The sequence below is a fragment of the Taudactylus pleione genome, unplaced genomic scaffold (assembly GCF_031769625.1).
Source record: "Taudactylus pleione unplaced genomic scaffold, aTauple2 ptg001123l, whole genome shotgun sequence".
Classification (NCBI taxonomy): domain Eukaryota; kingdom Metazoa; phylum Chordata; class Amphibia; order Anura; family Myobatrachidae; genus Taudactylus; species Taudactylus pleione.
Window position 1 is genome coordinate 2,539,219 of NW_028285524.1, and position 25,156 is coordinate 2,564,374.

Below are 25,156 nucleotides of genomic sequence, written 5' to 3' on the forward strand. Positions count from 1 at the left end.
ACTGTATGGGGACAGCGGGCCACATCTGGAGAGAAAGGTAAGCAGGAGATATCTGTGATACTATTGTATCGGAACAGCGGGCCACATCGGGAGTGAAAGGTAAGCAGGAGATATCTGTGCTACTATTGTATGGGAGCAGCAGGCCACATCGGGAGTGAAAGGTAAGCAGGAGATATCTGTGATACTATTGTATGGGGACAGCGGGCCACATCAGGAGTGAAAGGTAAGCAGGAGATATCTGTGATACTATTGTATGGGGACAGCGGGCCACATCAGGAGTGAAAGGTAAGCAGGAGATATCTGTGATACTATTGTATGGGGACAGCGGGCCACATCAGGAGTGAAAGGTAAGCAGGAGATATCTTTGATACTAGTGTATGGGGACAGCGGGCCACATCGGGCGTGAAAGATAAGCAGGAGATATCTGTGATACTAGTGTATGGGGACAGCGGGCCACATTTTGAGAGAAAGGTAAGCAGGAGATATCTGTGATACTAGTGTATGGGGACAGCGGGCCACATCGGGAGAGAAAGGTAAGCAGGAGATATCTGTGATACTATTGTATGGGGACAGCGATGTGATATCTTTGATATCTCCTGCTTTACCTTCTTGATGAATGGCTCGATAACTTAATTTCTACAAAAGCAAATGTTCATTCTCACCTGCTTTTGTAGAACTTAAGTGATAATGAATAGGCCCCTAGGTTTGATAAAACTTCCCCTGACAGTGATATATGAGTGTGGCAGTCAGATCACTGCAGCTTAATAGTTATGTGATGTAAAACTATTTTTGTTATGGCATTTCAAGTATAAAAACATAACATTGCACAAAATAGTTTTCCTTGTTAAATAGGATCTAGGGGCCAGATTCAGCAGTGATTGCAGCTGCAATTTTGCAGGGAACGCAGCTGCGAAAATATTCTAATGCTTGCCAAAGCTCAGCCGCCATAAAGACGCCCACTGCTGCTTCCTTATATCCGTCCAATGTCGCTCTTCTGCGTATACATCGGTACCATCGACACACACATCGGGGAGTCACGCAGCATTTACAACAGGTCTGACCAGCCACAAACGCTGCAAGTCTCCTCGCACGCAGAGAGCTTTCATGTTGCGGATGCAATCACAGTTCCTAATTTATGTACGCCCATTAAACGTACAGCGTTTTTTGGAAAACCCCCCTCACTGTCCCCAAATGCTGACAGCCTGTCACTCACTTTGCAATGTATTGCTCTGTACCTCTGTAGTCGCAATGCGATTACTGCGCCCAGCTTATACGAATACGCGATGGCAAAAAAAGATTGATGTGCGTCAGTAATCGCAATTGCGTTAACTACTGAATCAGGCCCTAAGTCATCTACATTGCTCCTATACGGCCAAAGTGGTCACCTTTTAAGGCAATAATTGCTGCAAGGGAACCCTTCCATTATAATACCATTATGCCGTATATTTTGAGCACTTTTCATCTACACAATGTGGAAATAGGCAATTTGTGATGCGGCATCAATGAAAATGTGTAACTAAGTGATGTAATTGGCTTCTAGTAAATTGATTGGTTGCGTTTGCAACATCATTAATATTGGCTCCGCACATAAAATGCAGCCCTTCCAATTTATCCCTGTAGCGCAGTGACGTACTGAAGGGCTTTTGTAATGACAGTCACAACAGGATCATCTATTTCTCTGGCAGAAAGAAAATGGAAAATCTGAAAGCTAGTACAGCTGTTCTGCCCATTGCACTAGATCTCAGGAATGCTCCACAATCTTCCCACGAAAAAGACGCAAACACACAGATATTATCCCATAGGAATCTTTTAATAACGTATAGAAAATGCATTAAAAAAAGGATCTATACATCAGCTAACAGCATCCAGGACTAGAGATACAAGATTAAATAGGGCAGTTAACCCTTTTGCCGGCACCTCTCAGTAGTCTTTTGTTTGGCAGTTAGGGACCTGCTTCCCAATCTCCTGTTACTGTACCTTACTCACCAGACTGAAAGTGCCACCTTATATAGCACTATGCTCTCCAGGTATAAGGGCCAGTCTATAAAGACTGAGGGCAACTAGTATTGGTATTGCCTGTATAGAAGGACATAGATTCAACTCTCAGTAACAGCAAAAAACACAAAAACTCATAAATTTGGAAACTGGCCATGCCAGCTGTACCCTTAGGCTGTAAGGCAACAAGGCATACTCATGCCTTTTTTGGCCAATGCAAAACAGCAAGGACAAATCCCAATATATGAGAAGTGCTGAATCTTGTATGGAGAAAATCGGTGCTGTTATAGATGCTGGTGGGAAATGGGTATCGGAAGTTCCTGGTGCCCTCAGTGCTACATGGGGATCCCACTCCTCTTGGGAACACCAGCAATTATATAAAGATTAATCAAAAAGATTTGGAGGTGCAAGAAAGAGTGGATAAAATTTGGCACGTTGTTAGCAAGACAATTACTCTTCTGACAGCAGACACTTCCTTCAGGAGAACTAAAGGGTCTTAGGGGCTGGTAAATAGACAATAATACTGCACCATGCTCCTAAGAACACGGTAAAAAAAAAAACATCTGACTGGATGACTGTCAGTCACCTGGGCAAGAGAGAAGGTGTCTGTGCTGGACAGGTGAGGAGGAGTCTGCGATGGTTTGGGGAAAGGCTTGGGAGCTGTGTGTAGAGAGGTGTTTGATAAATGTTTTGTTATGGAAAAGGAGGAAGAGGGAGCATACTGTACAGTGGAGGATGAAATAAAGAAAGGAGGGGCAGGTACAAATTACGTTGGATGACGTCAATCCTGTACAAAGTAATGTATCAGTGATAGTGATTAAGTGATAGGCTAAAACAGTGGTGGGCAGCATGTTGCTTTCATGAGGTTCACCAGTTATCCCCTCCATGACGAGGAGAAATTTACCACCCTGCCCTCTTTTCTAGAGCTCGGGACAGCGCACTGCCAGCACAATACATTCAAACAGCCTGCAGGACAATGTAACCCATGACTGAATGGTGTTGACTTCTCCCAGTGACCCGCATGACCAGCCAACCATGGATTAACTAGCTGCTTGGGCAGTGTGAAAGCATGCAGTACTTTTTTTCTTTAAATCAGGGCATAGTTAAAAAAAAGGTCTCTGAGAAGATAATATTGCCCACCACTGGGGTAAGAGATGGATAAATGTTCGTGCTGGACCAGTAGAGTGGTAATGGGCAGCACTAGGTCAATGTGGGTGTAGTACGTCCGTGCTTCTTAGGTCTACGAAGATCAGAGACGGAGGGAGCGTTTCTTCATAGTACGTTGGTTGTATGGCCTCATCTTCATCTCCACAAATGGAATGGAGAACTCGTGACCTTTCCAGTGATACCAATTTATTCCCTATGATGGAAAGACAGAGTCGGGAGAGACACAGATAAAGGTATAGGGAGGAAGAGTAAAAATTGAGAAAACATTAACAGGCAAGTTTAAAAACATATAACAATATATTTTTTAATCTCTTTAAGGTTCTACAAGGCACTTTTGAAGAGATCCTATACAGCAGTTGCGAGTTATAATAAGAGTCAGGGCCGTAACTAGGGTGGTGTGCCCGGTGGGCAGAACTGCGATCACGGCCACTACCTCTTCTAAAGCCTTTACAATGTATAGTAGTAGCATAGTAGTAGCGTGCCCGGCTCTTTATCTTCCAGGTGCACCGCTACTAATACACATTACAGCGGGCCGGGCAGCGCTGCAGCTGCCTGCCCCTGTGGTCCGCCTCCTCCCTGTTATATCACTGTCTACAGTCCCCTGCATTGCTGTCTCTCTGGCGTTGGGCTGCAAGCCTGCAATCGCCAGATGCAGATACCATAGCCCCCCCCCCCCACCCTTCCCGACTCTCACAGTGACCTCATGAGAGACTTTGTTATGAAGCTAACTAAGTGCTTTTTGGAAAGAGACCCTGTGGGGAGGGGGATCTGTTCTGTGTGACATAATGTGTAAGTAGGGGGAGGGGATTTGCACAATGAGGCATAATGTGTAAGGAGCATCACAATTGTGGGCATAATGTATAAGGGACATTACTACTGTGGACATAATGTATGGGCATTACTACTGTGGGCATAATGTAAGGGTCATTACTACTGTGTGGTCATAATGTAAGGGCATTACTACTGTGGGCATAATGTAAGGGTCATTACTACTGTGTGGTCATAATGTAAGGGGCATTACTACTGTGTGGTCATAATGTAAGGGGCATTACTACTGTGTGGTCATAATGTAAGGGGCATTACTATTGTGTTGTCATAATGTGAGGGGCATTACTACTGTGTGGGCATAATGTAAGGTGCATTACTACTGTGTGGGCATAATGTAAGGGGCATTACTACTGTGGGCATAATGTAAGGGGCATTACTACTGTGTGGTCATAGTGTAAGGGTCATTACTACTGTGTGGTCATAGTGTAAGGGGCATTACTACTGTGTGGTCATAATGTAAGGGGTATTACTAATGTGTGGTCATAATGTAAGGGGCATTACTACTGTGTGGGCATAATATGGGGTGCATTACTACTATGTGGTCATAATTTAAGTGGCATTACTACTTTCGGCATAATGTAAGGGGTATTACTACTGTGTGGTCATAATGAAAGGGGCATTACTACTGTGTGGTCATAATGTAAGGGGCATTACTACTGTGTGGTCATAATGAAAGGGGCATTACTACTGTGTGGTCATAATGTAAGGGGCATTACTACTGTGTGGTCATAATGTGAGGGGCATTACTACTGCGTGGTCATTGTGTAAGGGGCATTATTACTGTGTGGTCATAATGTAAGGGGCATTACTACTGTGGGCATAATGTAAGGGGTATTACTACTGTGTGGTCATAATGTAAGGGGCATTACTACTGTGTGGTCATAATGTAAGGGGCATTACTACTGTGTGGGCATAATGTGGGTTGTATTACTACTGTGTGGTCATAATGTAAGGTGCATTACTACTGTGTGGTCATAATGTAAGGGGCATTGCTACTGTGGGCATAATGTAAGGGGCATTGCTACTATGTGGCATAATCTGTAAAGGGCATTACTACTGTGTGGTCATAATGTAAGCGGCATTGCTACTGTGTGATCATAATGTAAGGGGCATTGCTACTGTGTGGTCATAATGTAAGGGGCATTACTACTGTGTGGTCATAATGTAAGGGGCATTACTACTGTGTGGGCATAATGTAAGGGGCATTACTACTATGGGCAGAATGTAAGGTGAATTACTACTGTGTGGTCATAATGTAAGGGCATTACTACTGTGGGCATAATGTAAGGGTCATTACTACTGTGTGGTCATAATGTAAGGGGCATTACTACTGTGTGGGCATAATGTAAGGGGCATTACGACTGTGGGCATAATGTAAGGGGCATTACTACTGTGTGGTCATAGTGTAAGGGGCATTAGTATTGTGTGGTCATAGTGTAAGGGGCACTGCTACTGTGTGGTCATAATGTGTAATTGGCATTACTACTCTGGCGTAATTGGCAAGGGGCACTACTACTGTGTGGTAATAATGTATGATGGGCATTACTACTGTGGGCATAACTGTGGGCATACGGTGTAATTGGCAGTACTACTGTGTGGACTTCTCTGTAAGGGGCATTACTACTGTGTGGTCATAATGTGTAAGGGGCATTACTACTGTGTAGCGTAACGTGTATAAAGGACACTACTATGTAGTGTAATGTGAATAAGGGGCACTACTTTGTCTTGTAATGTGAATTATGGGTATTATAGTGTGGCTGAGCCCTTTCCCTGCAAGACTACGTGCTTTTTTTTGCCTGTGGGCGTGTGACGCGCACTGTCCCTGTTTACAATATGGGAGGGGGGCATGAATGCACTTGCTGGCACAGGGCACCAAAATGTCTAGTTACGGCTCTGTAAAGAGTAGACAGTTATAGATGAATTAGGTGCTGCCTTTTTATCTTGGTGAATGATGGTTATAGCCTTTTAATATTATGTCAATAAATAATTACTTAAAAACCAAATACTGATATTTGCCACAGTGCTTAACCAACAATTATATAGCAAAATCAACCGAGAGCCCACAGAACATGCATTATACAGGTTGATAAAAGCCTCTTCTTACCACAATCAGAAATCATTAATGGATTGATCTTTGAAATTTCAATTTAAAATACAAGAGAGCACTCGTGGTACAATCTACTATAACCGTACAGATTAATAATATATACTGTACACTGAAAATGTGCATACTTAGTTAAAAGAAAAAAAGAGCTTATCTGGAATACTTGTAAATGTCAATGATTTTCTGTAATTTTTTTTTATTTTTAGCTTATGTATTTTGTTGAAGAGACGCCGCTGAGGATCCGGATCTCTGCAGCTATTTACTGTGCAGTGTGGACGCCGTCAGTTAAGGCCCCACACACAGGGCCAGCTCAAGGTATGTTCGACCAGTGCAGTCGAACAGGAGCAACAACCCATAGAAGGCGCACCCCTCCCAACCATCCCGATTTGCAGCTGTTCCACCAGCGGGCAAAAGTGTCCCGCCAGTGGTCGGGAGGTTGGGCATCCCCACCGCCGCACCTGTGCAGCGGTGCCGGCCCGGAGAAGAGGAACGGAAGGTGCGCGCATTCGCGCGGCATCCATTCAGTGCACTGAGAGGGCAGGAGTGCTGGGCTCGTCCCCAGCCTGACGTTAAATGGAAGGCGTGCCGTACGGGCACGTCCCCAATTAGTGTCACTTAAGGGGCATGACCTATGGTAATTAAGCCACACACCTTTTTTGGGCACAGGCAGCAGGGTGAGGGGGCGTCGGAGTCCCTATACGCACATGGCACGGCAACACCTCGAGCCGGCCCTGCCCCCACACACGGAGCTCCTCCAGATCTTTCTGCATGTACAAGAGATCTGGAGAAGCGATGGACGATCTCATGTTGGTCTATGCGGGGGTGGGGGGGGAGAGAGGGGGGTCAGCATATTGGGCTGTCGGGCACCAGATCACTCCGTGTGTGGGGACTGCCGATATGTCGGCCGTTGGATCATGGATGGCATCGCTGTGTACACATCGTACTGTGTGTACACAGCTTTACATCTCCCATTGAACTGGTGATTACAGATAAACCTGTTATTTTAATTAAGCAAATTTCTGTTAACTTTTGTCTCCGTAAATTACTTAATCAGATACTGAGCAGGGATGACCGTTTTGGCTTCTCATTTGGGGGTCTATTCATTATCATTTAATTTCTCCAAAATTAGGTGAAAATATTCATTAAGTTTCGGGGCCATTTATCATAAAGGTAATGCAGGAGATATCACAAATATATTCTGCGTACCTTTCTCTCCCACTGTGGCCTGCCGTCCCCATACACTAGTATGGGGACCTAAATTCATCAAGTTCCGAAAATTCAATATTTCAGGAGCTTCACTGCCAGAGCATTCGCCATCTTCATATAGCGTTTGCTCCCGCACATCCCGGGTTCCGAAGAGAGATCCTTTCAGATCCCTCCGCCCCCGTCCGGATTCTTCCGCCGGATGCCGGGGCTTTGTGCACTTGCGTGAACTGTAGTTCACACAGGCACACTAGAACTACCGAGTCAAACTCCGAAAAGGAGCAGTAAAAAAACATTCGGGGAGACAGCTGATTTTTGGATCAGCTGTCTCGGCGCTAGAGCAATAATGAATTGCTCCGGCGTTCGCCGTGAGTTAGAATGTTAATTAACAGGGTCCATCTGGACCCCAATAATTAACGTAATTGATAGACCCCTTGAAGTCTTGCAATGTTTAATTAATTTCTCCTATAAACCTGCCCATCCTTAGGGAATAGTCCATTTCAGATAAGATCTTCTTGTCAAGTGACAGGAGCTGATTCGTTAGTACTTTTTCTCTCTCAACTTTATCTCTCTCCAAGGCTTAGTACATCTCCCTCAGTGTGTGTTATGCTAGAAGGCTTAAGCTGTGTACACACCATACTTGCCGACATTCAGCTCCCTCCTTTCGGGAGGGAGCTGAATGCCTGCATACAGCGGGGGGCGTGGCCAGGTCGTGGCCGCACTATCGCGTCATCGTGGCCCTGCCCCCTCTTCACAATGCCGAAAATAAAGGCATTTTGGAGCAGGGGGCGGGGCCACAATGACGCGAATCTCGTCATCACTCCCCTCGCTGCAGGGGTTTCTATTAGTAGTATGGGGGGGCTAAGGCGGCAGCCGGGAGGCTTGCCTGCCTTTCCAGGGGGTTGGGAGCGGGACCCGATATTCGGGAGGCTCCCGACCAAATCGGGAGGGTAGGCAAGTCTGGTCCACACTAGAGCGATGTAGGGCCGATTTGCTGTTTCGGGAACGTCAAATCGGCTACATCGCTCAGTGTGTACACTCAATATGGGGGTGCCCATGATCCTTAGCGACGTCGCCAGATTTGACGTGCTGCACATCAAACCTGATGATAACGATAGCGATTTGGTGCACATCGCCTATCTGATCAAACTTATTAAGTAAGGTTTGGTAGTTTAATTTTTTTAAATATTAATGCTATTTAGTAATATCTACACCAATATACCTGTTTGAATCTGTTTTCAATGCAAATCAGAATTGAGTTTATGAAATGTTTGGAGTAGCAGCAGTCTCTCTCTCCAGCACACACTGCTATCCAATGGTTCTCGACTATTGATAGTACAGAACAATGTTTTTTTTTTCATCTTAGCGCCACCACACAGAGGCTAGCTCCGCCTCCTGATGTGACCCACGAAGCCGCGCCACCACCTCAGATTTCCCGCTGGCCGGTGTGTATTAGAGCTGGGTTGACCATCGGTGGGTGAGTGAAAACCATCAATGTTTTCCCAATAGATAGTTTCATAACATTGAGGTTAGCCATTAATGGTACCAACAATAACGACCGTTGATGGTTAACCATGTGGGGCTATCTGACTGATCACCACACCCCGTACTGGATCTGCCCCCTGTCCCCTTCGTCTTGTCAATGAATCTTATATATTCTTTTTTTTTCTGCTTTTTTCCCCCCAACATTATTATACAGTAAATGCTTATTTCCAAAGCAGTGCATATGAGGGTATGTTGTCATACAATATTATCTTTATAATTAATAATTTTGAATGCCTTCTATTATATTTGTCCAGTTCTGATGTCATCACTTCATTCTTTATTATGAAAATGTTGAGTATTACGTTATATTATAACAAGCCACTTTGAATTTCTGTGACTTATATGTAACCACTACAACTTATAAGTATACATGGCCACTGAATTCCCGAGTGGTTTCTCATACCCTTATAATGTACAATCAGTAGGGGATGCAGTATCCTATACATACAGGGAACAGGGACACATTATATTACTGATTTTGATTCTTGCTATCTTCTATATGCTGCAAGAAAAGGTTGAATAATTATTTCCAAGCAGTATTTCAAGAGACTAATTAAACTACCGTAACTCACAGACGCCCCTGCCAATGTAAGTGTTTAAATGTGTAATTAAGCAGCCCTCTTCGTTAGGAATGGGGCACCTAGCAATTGTACAATCTTGCTCACAGTATATTATTTTCATTCATCTCACCATTGTTATTAAGAGGTGATGGGACTTTGAAGCATCTTTTAGATACGTGTGTTTTGTTATAGCCACAATTTTTATATATACAGATTTTCACTTTTAAAGAGTTGTAACAAACACTTGCAAAATGTCTCCTGAACCGTTTGTTCAAATGGACCCTGACAATGTGTAGCCTGTGTTGTGTACCCACTCTTACTGTATATTTGCACTGTGTGGTAAAATGCAATTACCTCTGAAAAAAAAATATCCCTTAGTTGGTAAATTACCCCTATGGAGTATTTTTTTTATATATTTGGCACAGTGGTTAGCATTGCTTACTCAAAGTGTTTGGGCTATGATAACAATTCCAACCAGGGCAGTATCTGTGTGGCGTTCACGTGTTATCCACATGTTTGCGTGGGATTCCTCCTGCACTCCAATGACAAACCGGTAAGTTAACTGGCTTCTGACAAAACTAACCCTAGTGTATGCATTTGTGTATGTGTGTGCGTGCGCATGTGTATATATGAATGGCTGTGTGTGTGTGCGTGCGTGTGTGTATATATGAATGGCTGTGTGTGCGTGCGTGTGTGTATATATGAATGGCTGTGTGTGTGTGCGTGCGTGTGTGTATATATGCATGGCTGTGTGTGTGTGCGTGTTTGTATATATATGCATGGCTATGTGTGTGTGTGCGTGCGTGTATATATGCATGGATGTGTATGTGTGCGTCCATGTGGCAGGGAATATAGATTGTAAGCTCCCCTGGGGCAGGGAATGACATAAATGAATATTCTCTGCATTGTATATGTAGGTATTTTATAGATAATTGTTAATAAGTTAATATTAACTGAGCCAGATGAGAAGAGCAGTACTGTAATATAATGTAGGCCCAATTTGTACAGTGAAATGTAGAAAGGTATATATTATTTAATCGGGTTAAGAAGTACAATTATAATAGAACTGTATTTAATGCAGAGTAAAATAATTTCCAGGAATACGTTATTGCAGAATCAAAGCCCTTAGGCCTGATGCTGAGCCCTTTAGCGAGAGTCCTGGTGTGGGCAAACATGTCTGTGGTGTAGGTGTGCCGCGCTGCGATTGTGACATCATGGCCCCGCCCCCACTGTTTAAATCAGAAATTTGCACCATTGCACAACAGGGGGAGGGGCGATGACGAATCACATCATCAAATCCCCAGCTTACTCAAATCACTTGGGAAGTGGGAGGCATGTGAGGGACTGGTCGACTGTCTTGGGAATCTGGGAAAGCTGCCTCCGAATTCATACCTTCAACAGACATTGCAGGAGAATTGGTAAGTATACACCAGTCTATAATAGTAGCGTTCCCGCTAGGCTGTTTTAGCGGGGCGCGGCGCCCTGCCCTCCTTCTGGAGGGCAAAAAGCACCCTGCCCTCCATGAGGAGGGCAAAAAGCGCCCTGCCCTAACAGCCTGCGGGAGCCGTTCTCACCCGCGGGACGCAGCGTCCCGCGGGTGGAGAAACATGCGGTGACCTGTCTGCAGGGCTTGGGGGCTGCCCGGCGTGTCCGTAAGTGCCGGGCACGCCCCCAAGAGTGACGAAAAGGGGACGCGTCTTATAGACACGCCCCCTTTTCCGATGACCACGCCCCCTTCTCTAGCTCCGGCGCCCTGCCTGCCGCCGGAGCTAGAGGGAACACTATAATAGGCGCAAAATATACGCCTGAAAGCAGACATGCTAAGCTTCTGGGCCTGATTCAGAGCCGCTCGTAAGCGGCCGCTCATTCGCTCCGAGCGATGTTTGTCCAACTGCGCATGTGTACGGATCGTTATACGCATGCGCGAACCAGTCAGTGCGGTCGAAATTCATGTGCTCGCAAAATAGCGAATGCCTGATAATTTGAGTGACAGAATGAGGCGTATGTGGGTGGTAACAGGGAAGGTGCTTGAAAACGGGGAGTGGAGATCAGAACGCAGGCGTGCTTAAAGGTCAAAACGGGCGTTTTAAGGGTGTGCATAATTAAAACAGCAGCGTCATTGACCACGTCACTGGGTTATTTTATAGTCAGAACTGCTCGCAAAATTGTGGTAGGAAAAACCAACCCCAAGAATAGCGAGCAGTTCATACCTTGGTCGATGTACTCGATTAATCTAATAAATAGCGGACATGACGTAGGATGCGAGCGGGCAGGGGGCGTATTTTTTCAAAAAAACGACCGCAAGTTTGGTTCGCTCATTCAGACCTAGAGGCGTGAACAGACCGCAAAGAGCGAACGGTTGATTTGAATAGCCACCCCTATTTTGTGGACGAGCGAGCGCTAATTGCGTCCGGCTCTGAATCAGGCCCTCTGTCCAATGCTGCATGCAATGTAATTAGAGATGAACGGGTTTGGATTAGTTCTGATTTTCCCGCCAAATTCAGATTTTTCCTGCCAAAAATCGGGTCTCAGAAAGAGGCAAAACGTCATCTTTCATGGACAAAGTCCAGAAATGATGATGTTTGTACTTGAAAGATGACGTTTTGCCTCTTTCTGAGCCAAGACCATAAGAATAGTTAGTGAGAACTAAAATGCTAAATAATAACTGTACTGCCAGTGTTGAAAAATAGGGACAAATCAAGGGACAAATCATTAAAACATGAGCCTGTCCATGCAATCAGGGACAATTGGCCTCAATGTTGATACATGTGTTTGGTGAGATAATGTATTTGTTTGATGGGATTAACAATATGATTTCTGTCGCGTAAATGAAAAACACAAATATGCAGTAAAGTGTGGACATATGGTTTACTGCGTGCTTAAGGAAAATAGGAAGGAAATAAGTGGTACTTCTAAATTCCCCCTCCTACATTAAAAGGTATTTTCAGCTGCACACATACTGTACTATTGTACTGGTAGAATGATCAGTAATTGTAATTATATGTTGAGTTTAGAATAAGATTTGAAATTTTTTTGGTCACTCAATAACAGTTTCATACTACAAAGAAAATGTAATTCTCTGGTGGTTCTATATTTGTCCACTTTAATAGTGTTAGAATTATATATAAACAAGCAACACTAACTGGCAATGTACGTTTTGCACCTCGGTAATTCATCAGTATTTGATTAGCTGCCCAGTTTGCCAATGGTGTTTTCTCCTAGTGTATCCAGCTGTTATCAATAAGCTGGACCCTTGAAGTCCACTGTATATACAATATCTATATTTTATATGGAGATTAGCAATTATAAAACTGGCTGCTCTGGGAATATTTGCTTCATTCATCATTTGGCTGGGGAATTACACACATCCCGATGGCGAAATATGGTCTTCGCCATCCCGCTCTTACTTTTGCCCTTCCTGTAATTCACAATGACACCACACAGCAGAACGTCTGCACAGTATTCAACCAGATCCTGACCAAATATTCTACAACCAAGAGATGATGAAAGTTTAGATGTTACTGGAAAAATATGTAACTAAAAATATTTAACCTTAGCTGGCTATGTATGTCTGAGAGTATAAACATATATGTGCATTAAAAATGAGGAGGCGAGCAGCCCAGCTTCAGATCAGGTCCGTAAGGAGACCCTGGACTCCGTTCCGTTGCACAAACGCCAAATAAAATCTAAGAGCTAGGATGGGGCAAAAACAAAATATGCACAAATCCTGATTCTAGGGAGTGCTTCGGTTGTAGCCTCTAGAAAGGCCAGTATCGTTGTGTGATAGAAACAGACGTGGCTTTCCATTATAAGCACTTTCTGCTGGTGACCATCGACAATCTGGACTGGTGGTACCAGGGGGAGGATGCACCTCCACCTGAGACTGACAACTCAGCATGGGCATAGTCGGACTGGTGGCTCACTGGGTGGTGGTGGTGGTGGAATTTACTAGGAGGAGGTGGATTTTAATGGGGGGGCTGCAGCCCCAGATAAAAATCCACCGCTGCTTATAAATAGGTAAACATCATCACGTTGTGACTTATACACATTGTAGTATAATGCAAAGTAAAATGGAGGACTTCGTTAATTTAACTATGTGCATTAAACGCTTCACATCTTCATTAAAAATTTTGCGAACACCAGAATTTATCCTGAATGAGCATTCTTGTTGAACTTATACAAGGGATTTAAGTAAAAATAACACAAAACAGAAGCAAACACCATTTCTCCGTGTAGGAGAAGACTGCGCAAAAAAAAGATCAAGAGACTGCTCTGAAATTTTAATCTTTTCATTCTGGGCTCCCCACCAGGCAACCAACTATGCATGGGGTTCAGCTTTTCAATCATTCCCAGCTTGATTTGGCTGTAAATATTCTGATGTATTTATATTCAGTGTCTACTGACCCTCAAATGTGCTGTTTTTCTTGCTACAACATTGCGCAACAACATTTTATCTATTCCATAATTACAGACAAGTTAGATTTTCAAATTAATTCCAGGAACAATATTTGAGTCGTTCTGCATTTGCAAGATTTAACATGTTTTGCACAGAATTTCCTTCTCATTTTTGTTTCAGTAGGAGAGTAGACTTCTAATTTCAAAAGACAATAACCAGGGCCAGCGATACCAGTGCGCAAAACCTAGGGTACCAATGGTTAGGAGGCATCTAAGACAATGAATGAGTGACTCAATGTCACTTATCCAGTGTTTTTAATGAGAGATGCATTACAGAAGCTGCATGAAATATTCAATTTCAAAGTTTTATCTGCTGAGGAAACTAGCTAAACGAGACTTGGCAAAGGAATGGACATACAGGGTCACATAAATGGAATGTATAGTGAAACAGTGTGGTAGCTATACCTCTGTACAGTTTGCCTGACACTTACAGTATAATACACTGATAAATGCCTGAAAACAATATCTTAATCAGAAATAACACTAGACATTGTGAGATCCAGTCTTATAGATGACAGTATAGAAAGGAACTCATCCATGACAACATGGAACGTAACAATTTTTGGTACTTGTGTACTTTACGGACTCATTGCAGAGAGAACCCAGGTGTCCTACACTCATTATTATTATCAATCATGGTAATGTCTAAATCCCCTTCACGGAGAGGACCCTGACGTCAACAGCCAGTATCCAACGTCATTCCCAGTATCCAGCGTCATTCCCTACCATCTAATTGGGCATAGAGAGGGAATATAACCTTGTGGGGAGCGTACCGAGCCACCGAGCCCGAAGCGTGGCAAGCGCAGCGAGCCCGTGAGGGGCCAACTTTCTTCTTTAGGTGGGGACAACTTTTGGTACTTGTGTATGTAAAGTACACAAGTACCATTTAAAACATTCATTGGGTTCTCTCTGCAATGAGTCCCTAAATTTAAATAAAATGTAATTGAATAAATTAATTTGTCACTTATTAAATAATAAAAAATACAATTTAATAAATATAATGAAATATAAGAAAATAATCTTTTTCTTCTTATTTGATTGTAGCCTAAGGGCCGTATTCAATTAGTTTTGCACCCACGGAAATGTTTTGTGTGCCAGACTTTTCGCCAACATTGTGTCTTTTGGACGCGGAGACTTATCGTGCATGTCCCCGCTATTCACTGTATTCAATTCCAAAAGATGCGAAAACGCCAAATGGCGAAGGCCTGAACCCCCCAAAAAGTTGCAGCAACATTGGGGATCAATGTTGATGTGTCCGGATAGCCCTAATAAAACTCTCAGTGTGTGGCATCCTACTTGCCTCTATTACCATCTTCACTTAAATACTCTGCTCTGCTCCTTCCTCTATATATCTCTCAGTGTGTGGCATCCTCACCTCACCATTCTGTTCTGCTCCTTCCTCTATATAACTCTATACCCATCCTCACCTTACTACTCTGCTCTGCTCCTTCCTCTATACATCTCTCAGTGTGTGGCATTCTACTGGGTTCTATACCCATCCTCACTTTACTACTCTGCTCTGCCCCTTCCTCTATATAACTCTCAGTGTGTGGCATCCTACTGGCCTCTATTCCCATCCTCACCTTACTACTCTGCTCTGCTCCTTCCTCTATATAACTCTCAGTCTGTGGCATCCTACTGGCCTCTATACCCATCCTCAACTTACTACTCTGCTCCTTCCTCTATATAACTGTCAGTGTGTGGCATCCTACTGGCCTCTATTCCCATTCTCACCTTACTACTCTGCTCTGCTCCTTCCTCTATATAACTCTCAGTCTGTGGCATCCTACTGGCCTCTATACCCATCCTCACCTTACTACTCTGCTCTCCTCCTTCCTCTATATAACTCTCAGTCTGTTGTATCCTACTGGCCTCTATACCCATCCTCACCTTATTACTCTGCTCCTTCCTCTATATATCTGTTAGTGTGTGGCATCCTACTGGCCTCTATACCCATCCTCACCTTACTACTCTACTCTGCTCCTTCCTCTATATATCTCTGTGTGTGGCATCCTACTGGCCTCTCTACCCATCCTCACCTTATTACTCTGCTCTGCTCCTTCCTCTATATAACTCTCAGTCTGTGGCATCCTACTGGCCTCTATACCCATCCTCACTTTACTACTCTGCTCTGCTCCTTCCTCTATATAACTCTCAGTCTCTGGCATCCTACTGGCCTCTATACCCATCCTCACCTTACTACTCTGCTCCTTCCTCTATAAATCTCTCAGTGTGTGGCATCCTACTGGCCTCTATACCCATCCTCACCTTATTACTCTGCTCTGCTCCTTCCTCTATAAATCTCTCAGTGTGTGGCATCCTACTGGTTGTCACAAACTCTCTGACGGATTGTGGATGCAACCCATTCAGGGAATTGGCTTGACCTATACCTGAGGCGCGGAGTCTAATGTGCCGGCGGTATTCACCAGGGACCTTCACAAGAAGGAATGAACTTGGCTGTGTCCAACACACAGGTCGCTGCCCTCAGGTTAGGTTTCCCTATACAGGTGCTGGTGAACTTTGGTTGGAGTTCAGGAGACTTTAGCGTAGTCGACGAGACGGGTCAAAACCAAACAGATGAGACGATACCAGGGAGCAGGCATAAACGGGTCACAGGGAATAGCCAAGGTCAGAACCAGATATCAACATAGAGCCAGGGGTCAGACAGAATCGGAGTCACGAATAAAGCCAAGGTCAGAACCAATAATCAGGATATGCACAGGAATGCTGGAGTATGGTAATGGAGCCTATACTCTGGCACTGAAATGCTCCCAGGAATTTTCTTACATAGGTCATTGTTCAACCCAGCCCCATTCAGCAATTCCCTAATCGTTTACCTGTTTCTTTATATGTTCAGCAGAACGGCGCGCGCATCGCTATGGAAGCCGCGGCAGACTACACACAGCCACTAGGGGTGAGAAAGAACAGCTGACAGCGGGTGCCGGAGATCTCCCACTCTCTGTCCCTCGCCAGCCTGGACCCTAGCATCGCCGGACCCAGTAAGAGAACCCCGGGTTCGGCCGCGCTGTGACACTGGCCTCTATACTAATCCTCACCTCACTACTCTGCTCTGCTCCTTCCTCTATATGACTCTCAGTGTGTGGCATCCTACTTGCCTCTATACCCATCCTCACCTTATTACTCTGCTCTGCTCCTTCCTCTATATGACTCTCAGTGTGTGGCATCCTACTTGCCTCTATACTAATCCTCACCTTACTATTCTGCTCTGCTCCTTCCTCTATATAACTCTCAGTGTGTGGCATCCTACTGGCCTCTATAGCAATCCTCACCTTATTACTCTGCTCTGCTCCTTCCTCTATATAACTGTCAGTGTGTGGCATCCTACTGGCCTCTATACCCATCCTCACCTTAATACTCTGCTCTGCTCCTTCCTCTATATAACTCTCAGTGTGTGGCATCCTACTGGCCTCTATACCCATCCTCACCTTACTACTCTGCTCTGCTCCTTCCTCTATATAACTCTCAGTGTGTGGCATCCTACTGGCCTCTATACCTATCCTCACCTTACTACTCTGCTCTGCTCCTTCCTCTATAAATCTCTCAATGAGTGGCATCCTACTGGTTGTCACAAACTCTCTGACGGATTGTGGATGCAACCCATTCAGGGAATTGGCTTGACCTATACCTGAGGCGCGGAGTCTAATGTGCCGGCGGTATTCACCAGGGACCTTCACAAGAAGGAATGGACTTGGCTGTGTCCAACACACAGGTCGCTGCCCTCAGGTTAGGTTTCCCTATACAGGTGCTGGTGAACTTTGGTTGGAGTTCAGGAGACTTTAGCGTAGTCGACGAGACGGGTCAAAACCAAACAGATGAGACGGTACCAGGGAGCAGGCATAAACGGGTCACAGGGAATAGCCAAGGTCAGAACCAGATATCAACATAGAGCCAGGGGTCAGACAGAATCGGAGTCACGAATAAAGCCAAGGTCAGAACCAATAATCAGGATATGCACAGGAATGCTGGAGTATGGTAATGGAGCCTATACTCTGGCACTGAAATGCTCCCAGGAATTTTCTTATATAGGTCAGGGTTCAACCCAGCCCCATTCAGCAATTCCCTAATCGTTTACCTGTTTCTTTATATGTTCAGCAGAACGGCGCGCGCATCGCTATGGAAGCCGCGGCAGACTACACACAGCCACTAGGGGTGAGAAAGAACAGCTGACAGCGAGTGCCGGAGATCTCCCACTCGCTGTCCCTCGCCAGCCTGGACCCTAGCATCGCCGGACCCAGTAAGAGAACCCCGGGTTCGGCCGCGCTGTGACACTGGCCTCTATATCCTCACCTCACTACTCTGCTCTGCTCCTTCCTCTATATGACTCTCAGTGTGTGGCATCCTACTTGCCTCTATACTAATCCTCACCTTACAATTCTGCTCTGCTCCTTCCTCTATATAACTCTCAGTGTGTGGCATCCTACTGGCCTCTATAGCAATCCTCACCTTATTACTCTGCTCTGCTCCTTCCTCTATATAATTCTCAGTGTGTGGCATCCTACTGCCCTCTCTACCCATCCTCACCTTATTACTCTGCTCTGCTCCTTCCTCTACATAACTCTCAGCCTGTGATATCCTACTGGCCTCTATACCCATCCTCACCTTACTACTCTGCTCTGCTCCTTCCTCTATATAACTCTCAGTCTCTGGCATCCTACTTGCCTCTATACCCATCCTCACCTTACTTCTCTGCTCCTTCCTCTATAAATCTCTCAGTGTGTGGCATCCTACTGACCTCTCTACCCATCCTCACCTTATTACTCTGCTCTGCTCCTTCCTCTATAAATCTCTCAGTGTGTGGCATCCTACTGGCCTCTCTACCCATCCTCACCTTATTAATCTGCTCTGCTCCTTCCTCTATAAATCTCTCAGTGTGTGGCATCCTACTGGCCTCTCTACCCATCCTCACCTTACTACTCTGCTCCTTCCTCTATATAACTGTCAGTGTGTGGCATCCTACTGGCCTCTATTCCCATTCTCACCTTACTACTCTACTCTGCTCCTTCCTCTATATAACTCTCAGTCTGTGGCATCCTACTGGCCTCTATACCCATCCTCACCTTACTACTCTCCTCTGCTCCTTCCTCTATATAACTCTCTGTCTGTCGTATCCTACTGGCCTCTATACCCATCCTCACCTTATTACTCTGCTCCTTCCTCTATATATCTGTTAGTGTGTGGCATCCTACTGGCCTCTATACCCATCCTCACCTTACTACTCTGCTCTGCTCCTTCCTCTATAAATCTCTCAGTATGTGGCATCCTACTGGCTGTCACAAACTCTCTGACGGATTGTGGATGCAACCCATTCAGGGAATTGGCTTGACCTATACCTGAGGCACGGAGTCTAATGTGCCGGCGGTATTCACCAGGGACCTTCACAAGAAGGAGTGGACTTGGCTGTGTCCAACACACAGGTCGCTGCCCTCAGGTTAGGTTTCCCTATACAGGTGCTGGTGAACTTTGGTTGGAGTTCATGAGACTTTAGCGTAGTCGACGAGCCGGGTCAAAACCAAACAGATGAGACGGTACCAGGGAGCAGGCATAAACGGGTCACAGGGAATAGCCAAGGTCAGAACCAGATATCAACATAGAGCCAGGGGTCAGACAGAATCGGAGTCACGAACAAAGCCAAGGTCAGTACCAATAATCAGGATATGCACAGGAATGCTGGAGTATGGTAATGGAGCCTATACTCTGGCACTGAAATGCTCCCAGGAATTTTCTTATATAGGTCAGGGTTCAACCCAGCCCCATTCAGCAATTCCCTAATCGTTTACCTGTTTCTTTAAATGTTCAGCAGAACGGCGCGCGCATCGCTATGGAAGCCGCGGCAGCCTACACACAGCCACCAGGGGTGAGAAAGAACAGCTGACAGCGGGTGCCGGAGCTCTCCCACCCGCTGTCCCTCGCCAGCCTGGACCCTAGCATCGCCGGACCCGGTAAGAGAACCCCGGGTTCAGCCGCGCTGTGACACTGGCCTCTATACTAATCCTCACCTCACTACTCTGCTCTGCTCCTTCCTCTATATGACTCTCAGTATGTGGCATCCTACTTGCCTCTATACTAATCCTCACCTCACTACTCTGCTCTGCTTCTTCCTCTATATGACTCTCAGTGTGTGGCATCCTACTTGCCTCTATACTAATCCTCACCTTACTATTCTGCTCTGCTCCTTCCTCTATATAACTCTCAGTGTGTGGCATCCTACTGGCCTCTATAGCAATCCTCACCTTATTACTCTGCTCTGCTCCTTCCTCTATATAACTCTCAGTGTGTGGCATCCTACTGGCCTCTATACCCACCCTCACCTTACTACTCTACTCTGCTCCTTCCTCTATATAACTCTCAGTCTGTAGCATCCTACTGGCCTCTATACCCATCCTCACCTTACTACTCTGCTCCTTCCTCTATATAACTGTCAGTGTGTGGCATCCTACTGGCCTCTATTCCCATTCTCACCTTGCTACTCTACTCTGCTCCTTCCTCTATATAACTCTCAGTCTGTCGTATCCTACTGGCCTCTATACCCATCCTCACCTTATTACTCTGCTCCTTCCTCTATATATCTGTTAGTGTATGGCATCCTACTGGCCTCTATACCCATCCTCACCTTACTACTCTGCTCTGCTCCTTCCTCTATATATCTCTCAGTGTGTGGCATCCTTCTGGCCTCTCTACCCATCCTCACCTTATTACTCTGCTCTGCTCCTTCCTCTATATAACTCTCAGTCTGTGATATCCTACTGGCCTCTATACCCATCCTCACCTTACTACTCTGCTCTGCTCCTTCCTCTAAGCGCTTGTGGTGATCTGAGCGGACAAACAAAACAAACATACAAATAACACATATATGTTTATGCTCTTTTGTTACTAATGAGAGTGGCAGCTTGCTGGTATCTTATCAGCGTTGCTGTGGGTGGGAGTCCGTATGCCCGTTCCTCTCCTAACTGTCCCTTACTATACCTCAGAGTGTCCGGTGATAGCGGCGGTCTTCTCCCTTGCACGGGGTGCCTTCTCACTCCGGAACACGACTCTGCTTGCAGCGCTGTAAGTGCGGCCGCGGCAGCCGGGTATCTGCAGGCTCTAGCGGTGAGGACTGTTCCACGTGACTCCAAACTCTCCTGCTCCAACGTGTTTCGGACCTCGCTGGGTCCTTTGTCAAGGATAGGGATTGGGCTGCTCATTGCCTCTATTTATACTGTTCTTTATTAAGTGCTAAGTTAAAACAGGAAGTCTGTACCTTGTGACTTCCTTCTTTTTTTGGTGGCAACCATGTGTTGTCAAATTTTTTTATTTATTTTTTTTAAATAAAATCCACTTTAAAATCCATATATTAGTCATTTGTATTTCTTGCCGGTTCGCAGCTCATTCTATAAATACTATGTGTGTGTAAAATTATTAAAAGGATATTGTCATGTATGAAGATATATACTAGGAATTCTTTGTCATTTTTAAAATTTATAAAAAAGCTTTTAGTTCAATGTCTATATTCAACCCATATGGGTCCAAAGTTCTCAACATATAGATCCATTTTGTTTCAGTTTTTTTCAATAAAGTGATTATGTCCTCACCCCTCCAATTGGGGGTCACTTTTTGAATGCCCATAAATTTCAAGCCTTCTGGGTTTCTTCTATGATGTTGGTGGAAATGGGCTGATACACTGTGAGTCATTAATCCTTTCTTGATGTTATTGATGTGTTCGTAAATTCGTGTTTTGATTTTTCTCTTTGTTTGTCCCACATACTGTATGCCGCATGGACATTCCAGTAAGTATATGGCACCCTCTGTTTCACAGGAAATTGCATTCAGAATTTTGTGTTGTTTCTTTGTTGTTTTTGAAGTAAATTCCAGAATAGGTTTTGTACCTGTTGTTTGATTTCTACAACCTACACATTTTGTGCAATAGTAGAATCCATTTTTTTCCTTATTTCCTTTATTCAAAGTGTTTATAGGTAGAAAACTTCTGGTCAGTTGTTGTTTTAGATTTTTTGCTTTGGTATATATTATTTTTGGTTTTTCCGGAAGTATTTTCTTCACCTCTTCGTCCAGAAGTAAAATATTCCAGTGTTTATGCAAAATCTTTTCAAAGATTGTGTGATTACTGTTATATTGTGTGATGAATGATAATGGTCCGTAATCTTCTTGTTTCTTTGGTTTGTACTTCATCATAACAAAAAAAGAATACGACTTCATCAGTATAGAATACCCCAGGATTCCGACCTTTTACCACTTACCAAAGATTCATAAATGCTTAGAAAAACCACCGGGAAGACCTATAGTGTCGGGTATTGGATCATTAACGGCAAATCTATCTAAGTATGTGGACCACTACTTACAACCTTTAGTATCACAACAGAGGAGTTTCCTTAAAGATACGATCCATATGCTCCAGATATTAGACACCATAGAATGGAAAAACAATTACATATTATGTACGAGCGACATTAAATCTCTATATACAGTCATCGATCATAAAGATGGATGCAAAGCAACCCGGCACTATTTATCAACACTAACACAAATTTCAAAACAGACAAATTAACTTCATTATGGACAATATAGATTTCATATCAACAAAAAATTATTTTTGGTATGAGGACACCTACTTCCTGCAAGTGAAAGGTACCGCCATGGGCACATCATTCGCACCAAGCTATGCCAATTTATTTGTAGCTTGGTGGGAGGACAGTCATATATGGCAGAACAACCTGTTTCTAGACAAGATAAAAATATGGCGAAGATACATAGACGGCCTTTTTTTCATATGGGACGGGACGGAGGAAGAACTAACGGAATTCTTCAAAATGATGAACACCAATACCCTTAACCTAGAATTCACATCGACCCACAGCAAAGAACTGGTTATCTTTTTAGATCTAGAAATTTTTGTCAAAAACGACCACCTACAAACAAGAAACCATTTGAAAGAGGTAAATGGAAATAACATTCTACCAGCCCAAAGCAACCACCACAAGAAGTGGATTAATAACATTCCGGGGGGGCAATTTCGCCGTCTTAGAAGAAACTACGGAAGACACAACCTTTAGACAACAAAGTACAGAAATGAAGAGTAATTTTGTTCAAAAAGGGTATAAAGAAGAATATCTGGAATCTGAAATCAACAAAGTGTCCAAACTCAATAGAAAAGATCTAATAAAGTACAAACCAAAGAAACAAGAAGATTACGGACCATTATCATTCATCACACAATATAACAGTAATCACACAATGTTTGAAAAGATTTTGCATAAACACTGGAATATTTTACTTCTGGACGAAGAGGTGAAGAAAATACTTCCGGAAAAACCAAAAATAATATATACCAAAGCAAAAAATCTAAAACAACAACTGACCAGAAGTTTTCTACCTACAAACACTTTGAATAAAGGAAATAAGGAAAAAAATGGATTCTACTATTGCACAAAATGTGTAGGTTGTAGAAATCAAACAACAGGTACAAAACCTATTCTGGAATTTACTTCAAAAACAACAAAGAAACAACACAAAATTCTGAATGCAATTTCCTGTGAAACAGAGGGTGCCATATACTTACTGGAATGTCCATGCGGCATACAGTATGTGGGACAAACAAAGAGAAAAATCAAAACACGAATTTACGAACACATCAATAACATCAAGAAAGGATTAATGACTCACAGTGTATCAGCCCATTTCCACCAACATCATAGAAGAAACCCAGAAGGCTTGAAATTTATGGGCATTCAAAAAGTGACCCCCAATTGGAGGGGTGAGGACATAATCACTTTATTGAAAAAAACTGAAACAAAATGGATCTATATGTTGAGAACTTTGGACCCATATGGGTTGAATATAGACATTGAACTAAAAGCTTTTTTATAAATTTTAAAAATGACATAGAATTCCTAGTATATATCTTCATACATGACAATATCCTTTTAATAATTTTACACACACATAGTATTTATAGAATGAGCAGCGAACCGGCAAGAAATACAAATGACTAATATATGGATTTTAAAGTGGATTTTATTTTAAAAAAAAATAAAAAAAAATTTGACAACACATGGATGCCACCAAAAAAAGAAGGAAGTCACAAGGTACAGACTTCCTGTTTTAACTTAGCACTTAATAAAGAACTGTATAAATAGAGGCAATGAGCAGCCCAATCCCTATCCTTGACAAAGGACCCAGCGAGGTCCGAAACGCGTTGGAGCAGGAGAGTTTGAAGTCACGTGGAACAGTCCTCACCGCTAGAGCCTGCAGATACCCGGCTGCCGCGGCCGCACTTACAGCGCTGCAAGCAGAGTCGTGTTCCGGAGTGAGAAGGCACCCCGTGCAAGGGAGAAGACCGCCGCTATCACCGGACACTCTGAGGTATAGTAAGGGACAGTTAGGAGAGGAACGGGCATACGGACTCCCACCCACAGCAACGCTGATAAGATACCAGCAAGCTGCCACTCTCATTAGTAACAAAAGAGCATAAACATATATGTGTTATTTGTATGTTTGTTTTGTTTGTCCGCTCAGATCACCACAAGCGCTTAAACACTTTTTGCACTATTACTATTTTAATTTTAGGCAGCTAATTAGTCAAGCGCATACACTCCATTTCTTCCTGCTCCTTCCTCTATATAACTCTCAGTCTCTGGCATCCTACTGGCCTCTATACCCATCCTCACCTTACTACTCTGCTCCTTCCTCTATAAATCTCTCAGTGTGTGGCATCCTACTGGCCTCTCTGCCCATCCTCACCTTATTACTCTGCTCTGCTCCTTCCTCTATAAATCTCTCAAAGTGTGTGGCATCCTACTGGCCTCTATACCCATCCTCACATCATGACACTGTCCCATGCAGTCCTGCACAGTGCTGACAGCAACTAAAATGACTGCAGTCTCAACTTTATGACCAGCATCAGTTCATTTAGGGTATGGCCCAAAATACGTAGGGGATGCTATGGCTGTCAGTAATGGAGTGGGTAGCTAATACATTACTTTGTAATAGAAAACCAATGCAATGTCAGGCTAATACTAAACAATATATTTTATCTTGACGGTTCATACGTAGGGTTTAAGGGCCCATTTAACGAGACATAACCTCTTTACCACTCACTAAAAGGGTTATGTCCTCCTTTCAGTATTTAAGAAACAGCAGTAAACCTGGCTTACCGCTGTTTGTTACTGTACCGCTTACTACATCTATAGATGGCAATAGCGATACGTTCCCCATTGCTGGCACTGCCGAGTCCCCGCCAGGTGAAACTGTTATTTGCATGACACAACAGCCCGTCGCTGGCAGT

The 25,156-nt window shown here is 44.0% G+C and overlaps 1 protein-coding gene across 2 annotated transcripts in view; it reads right to left on the reverse strand.

Annotated features, from left to right (window-relative positions):
* Positions 1 to 1,802: 1,802 nt before the first annotated feature.
* Positions 1,803 to 25,156, reverse strand: part of TNR (tenascin R) — a 459,197-nt gene continuing 435,843 nt past the window's right edge. For both annotated transcript variants that reach the window (XM_088461904.1, XM_088461903.1), the window contains exon 22: positions 1,803 to 3,355. In XM_088461904.1, coding sequence (XP_088318030.1) covers positions 3,245 to 3,355 — 111 coding nt within the window. In that variant the 3' untranslated portion in view covers positions 1,803 to 3,244. The remainder of the gene's footprint in view (positions 3,356 to 25,156) is intronic.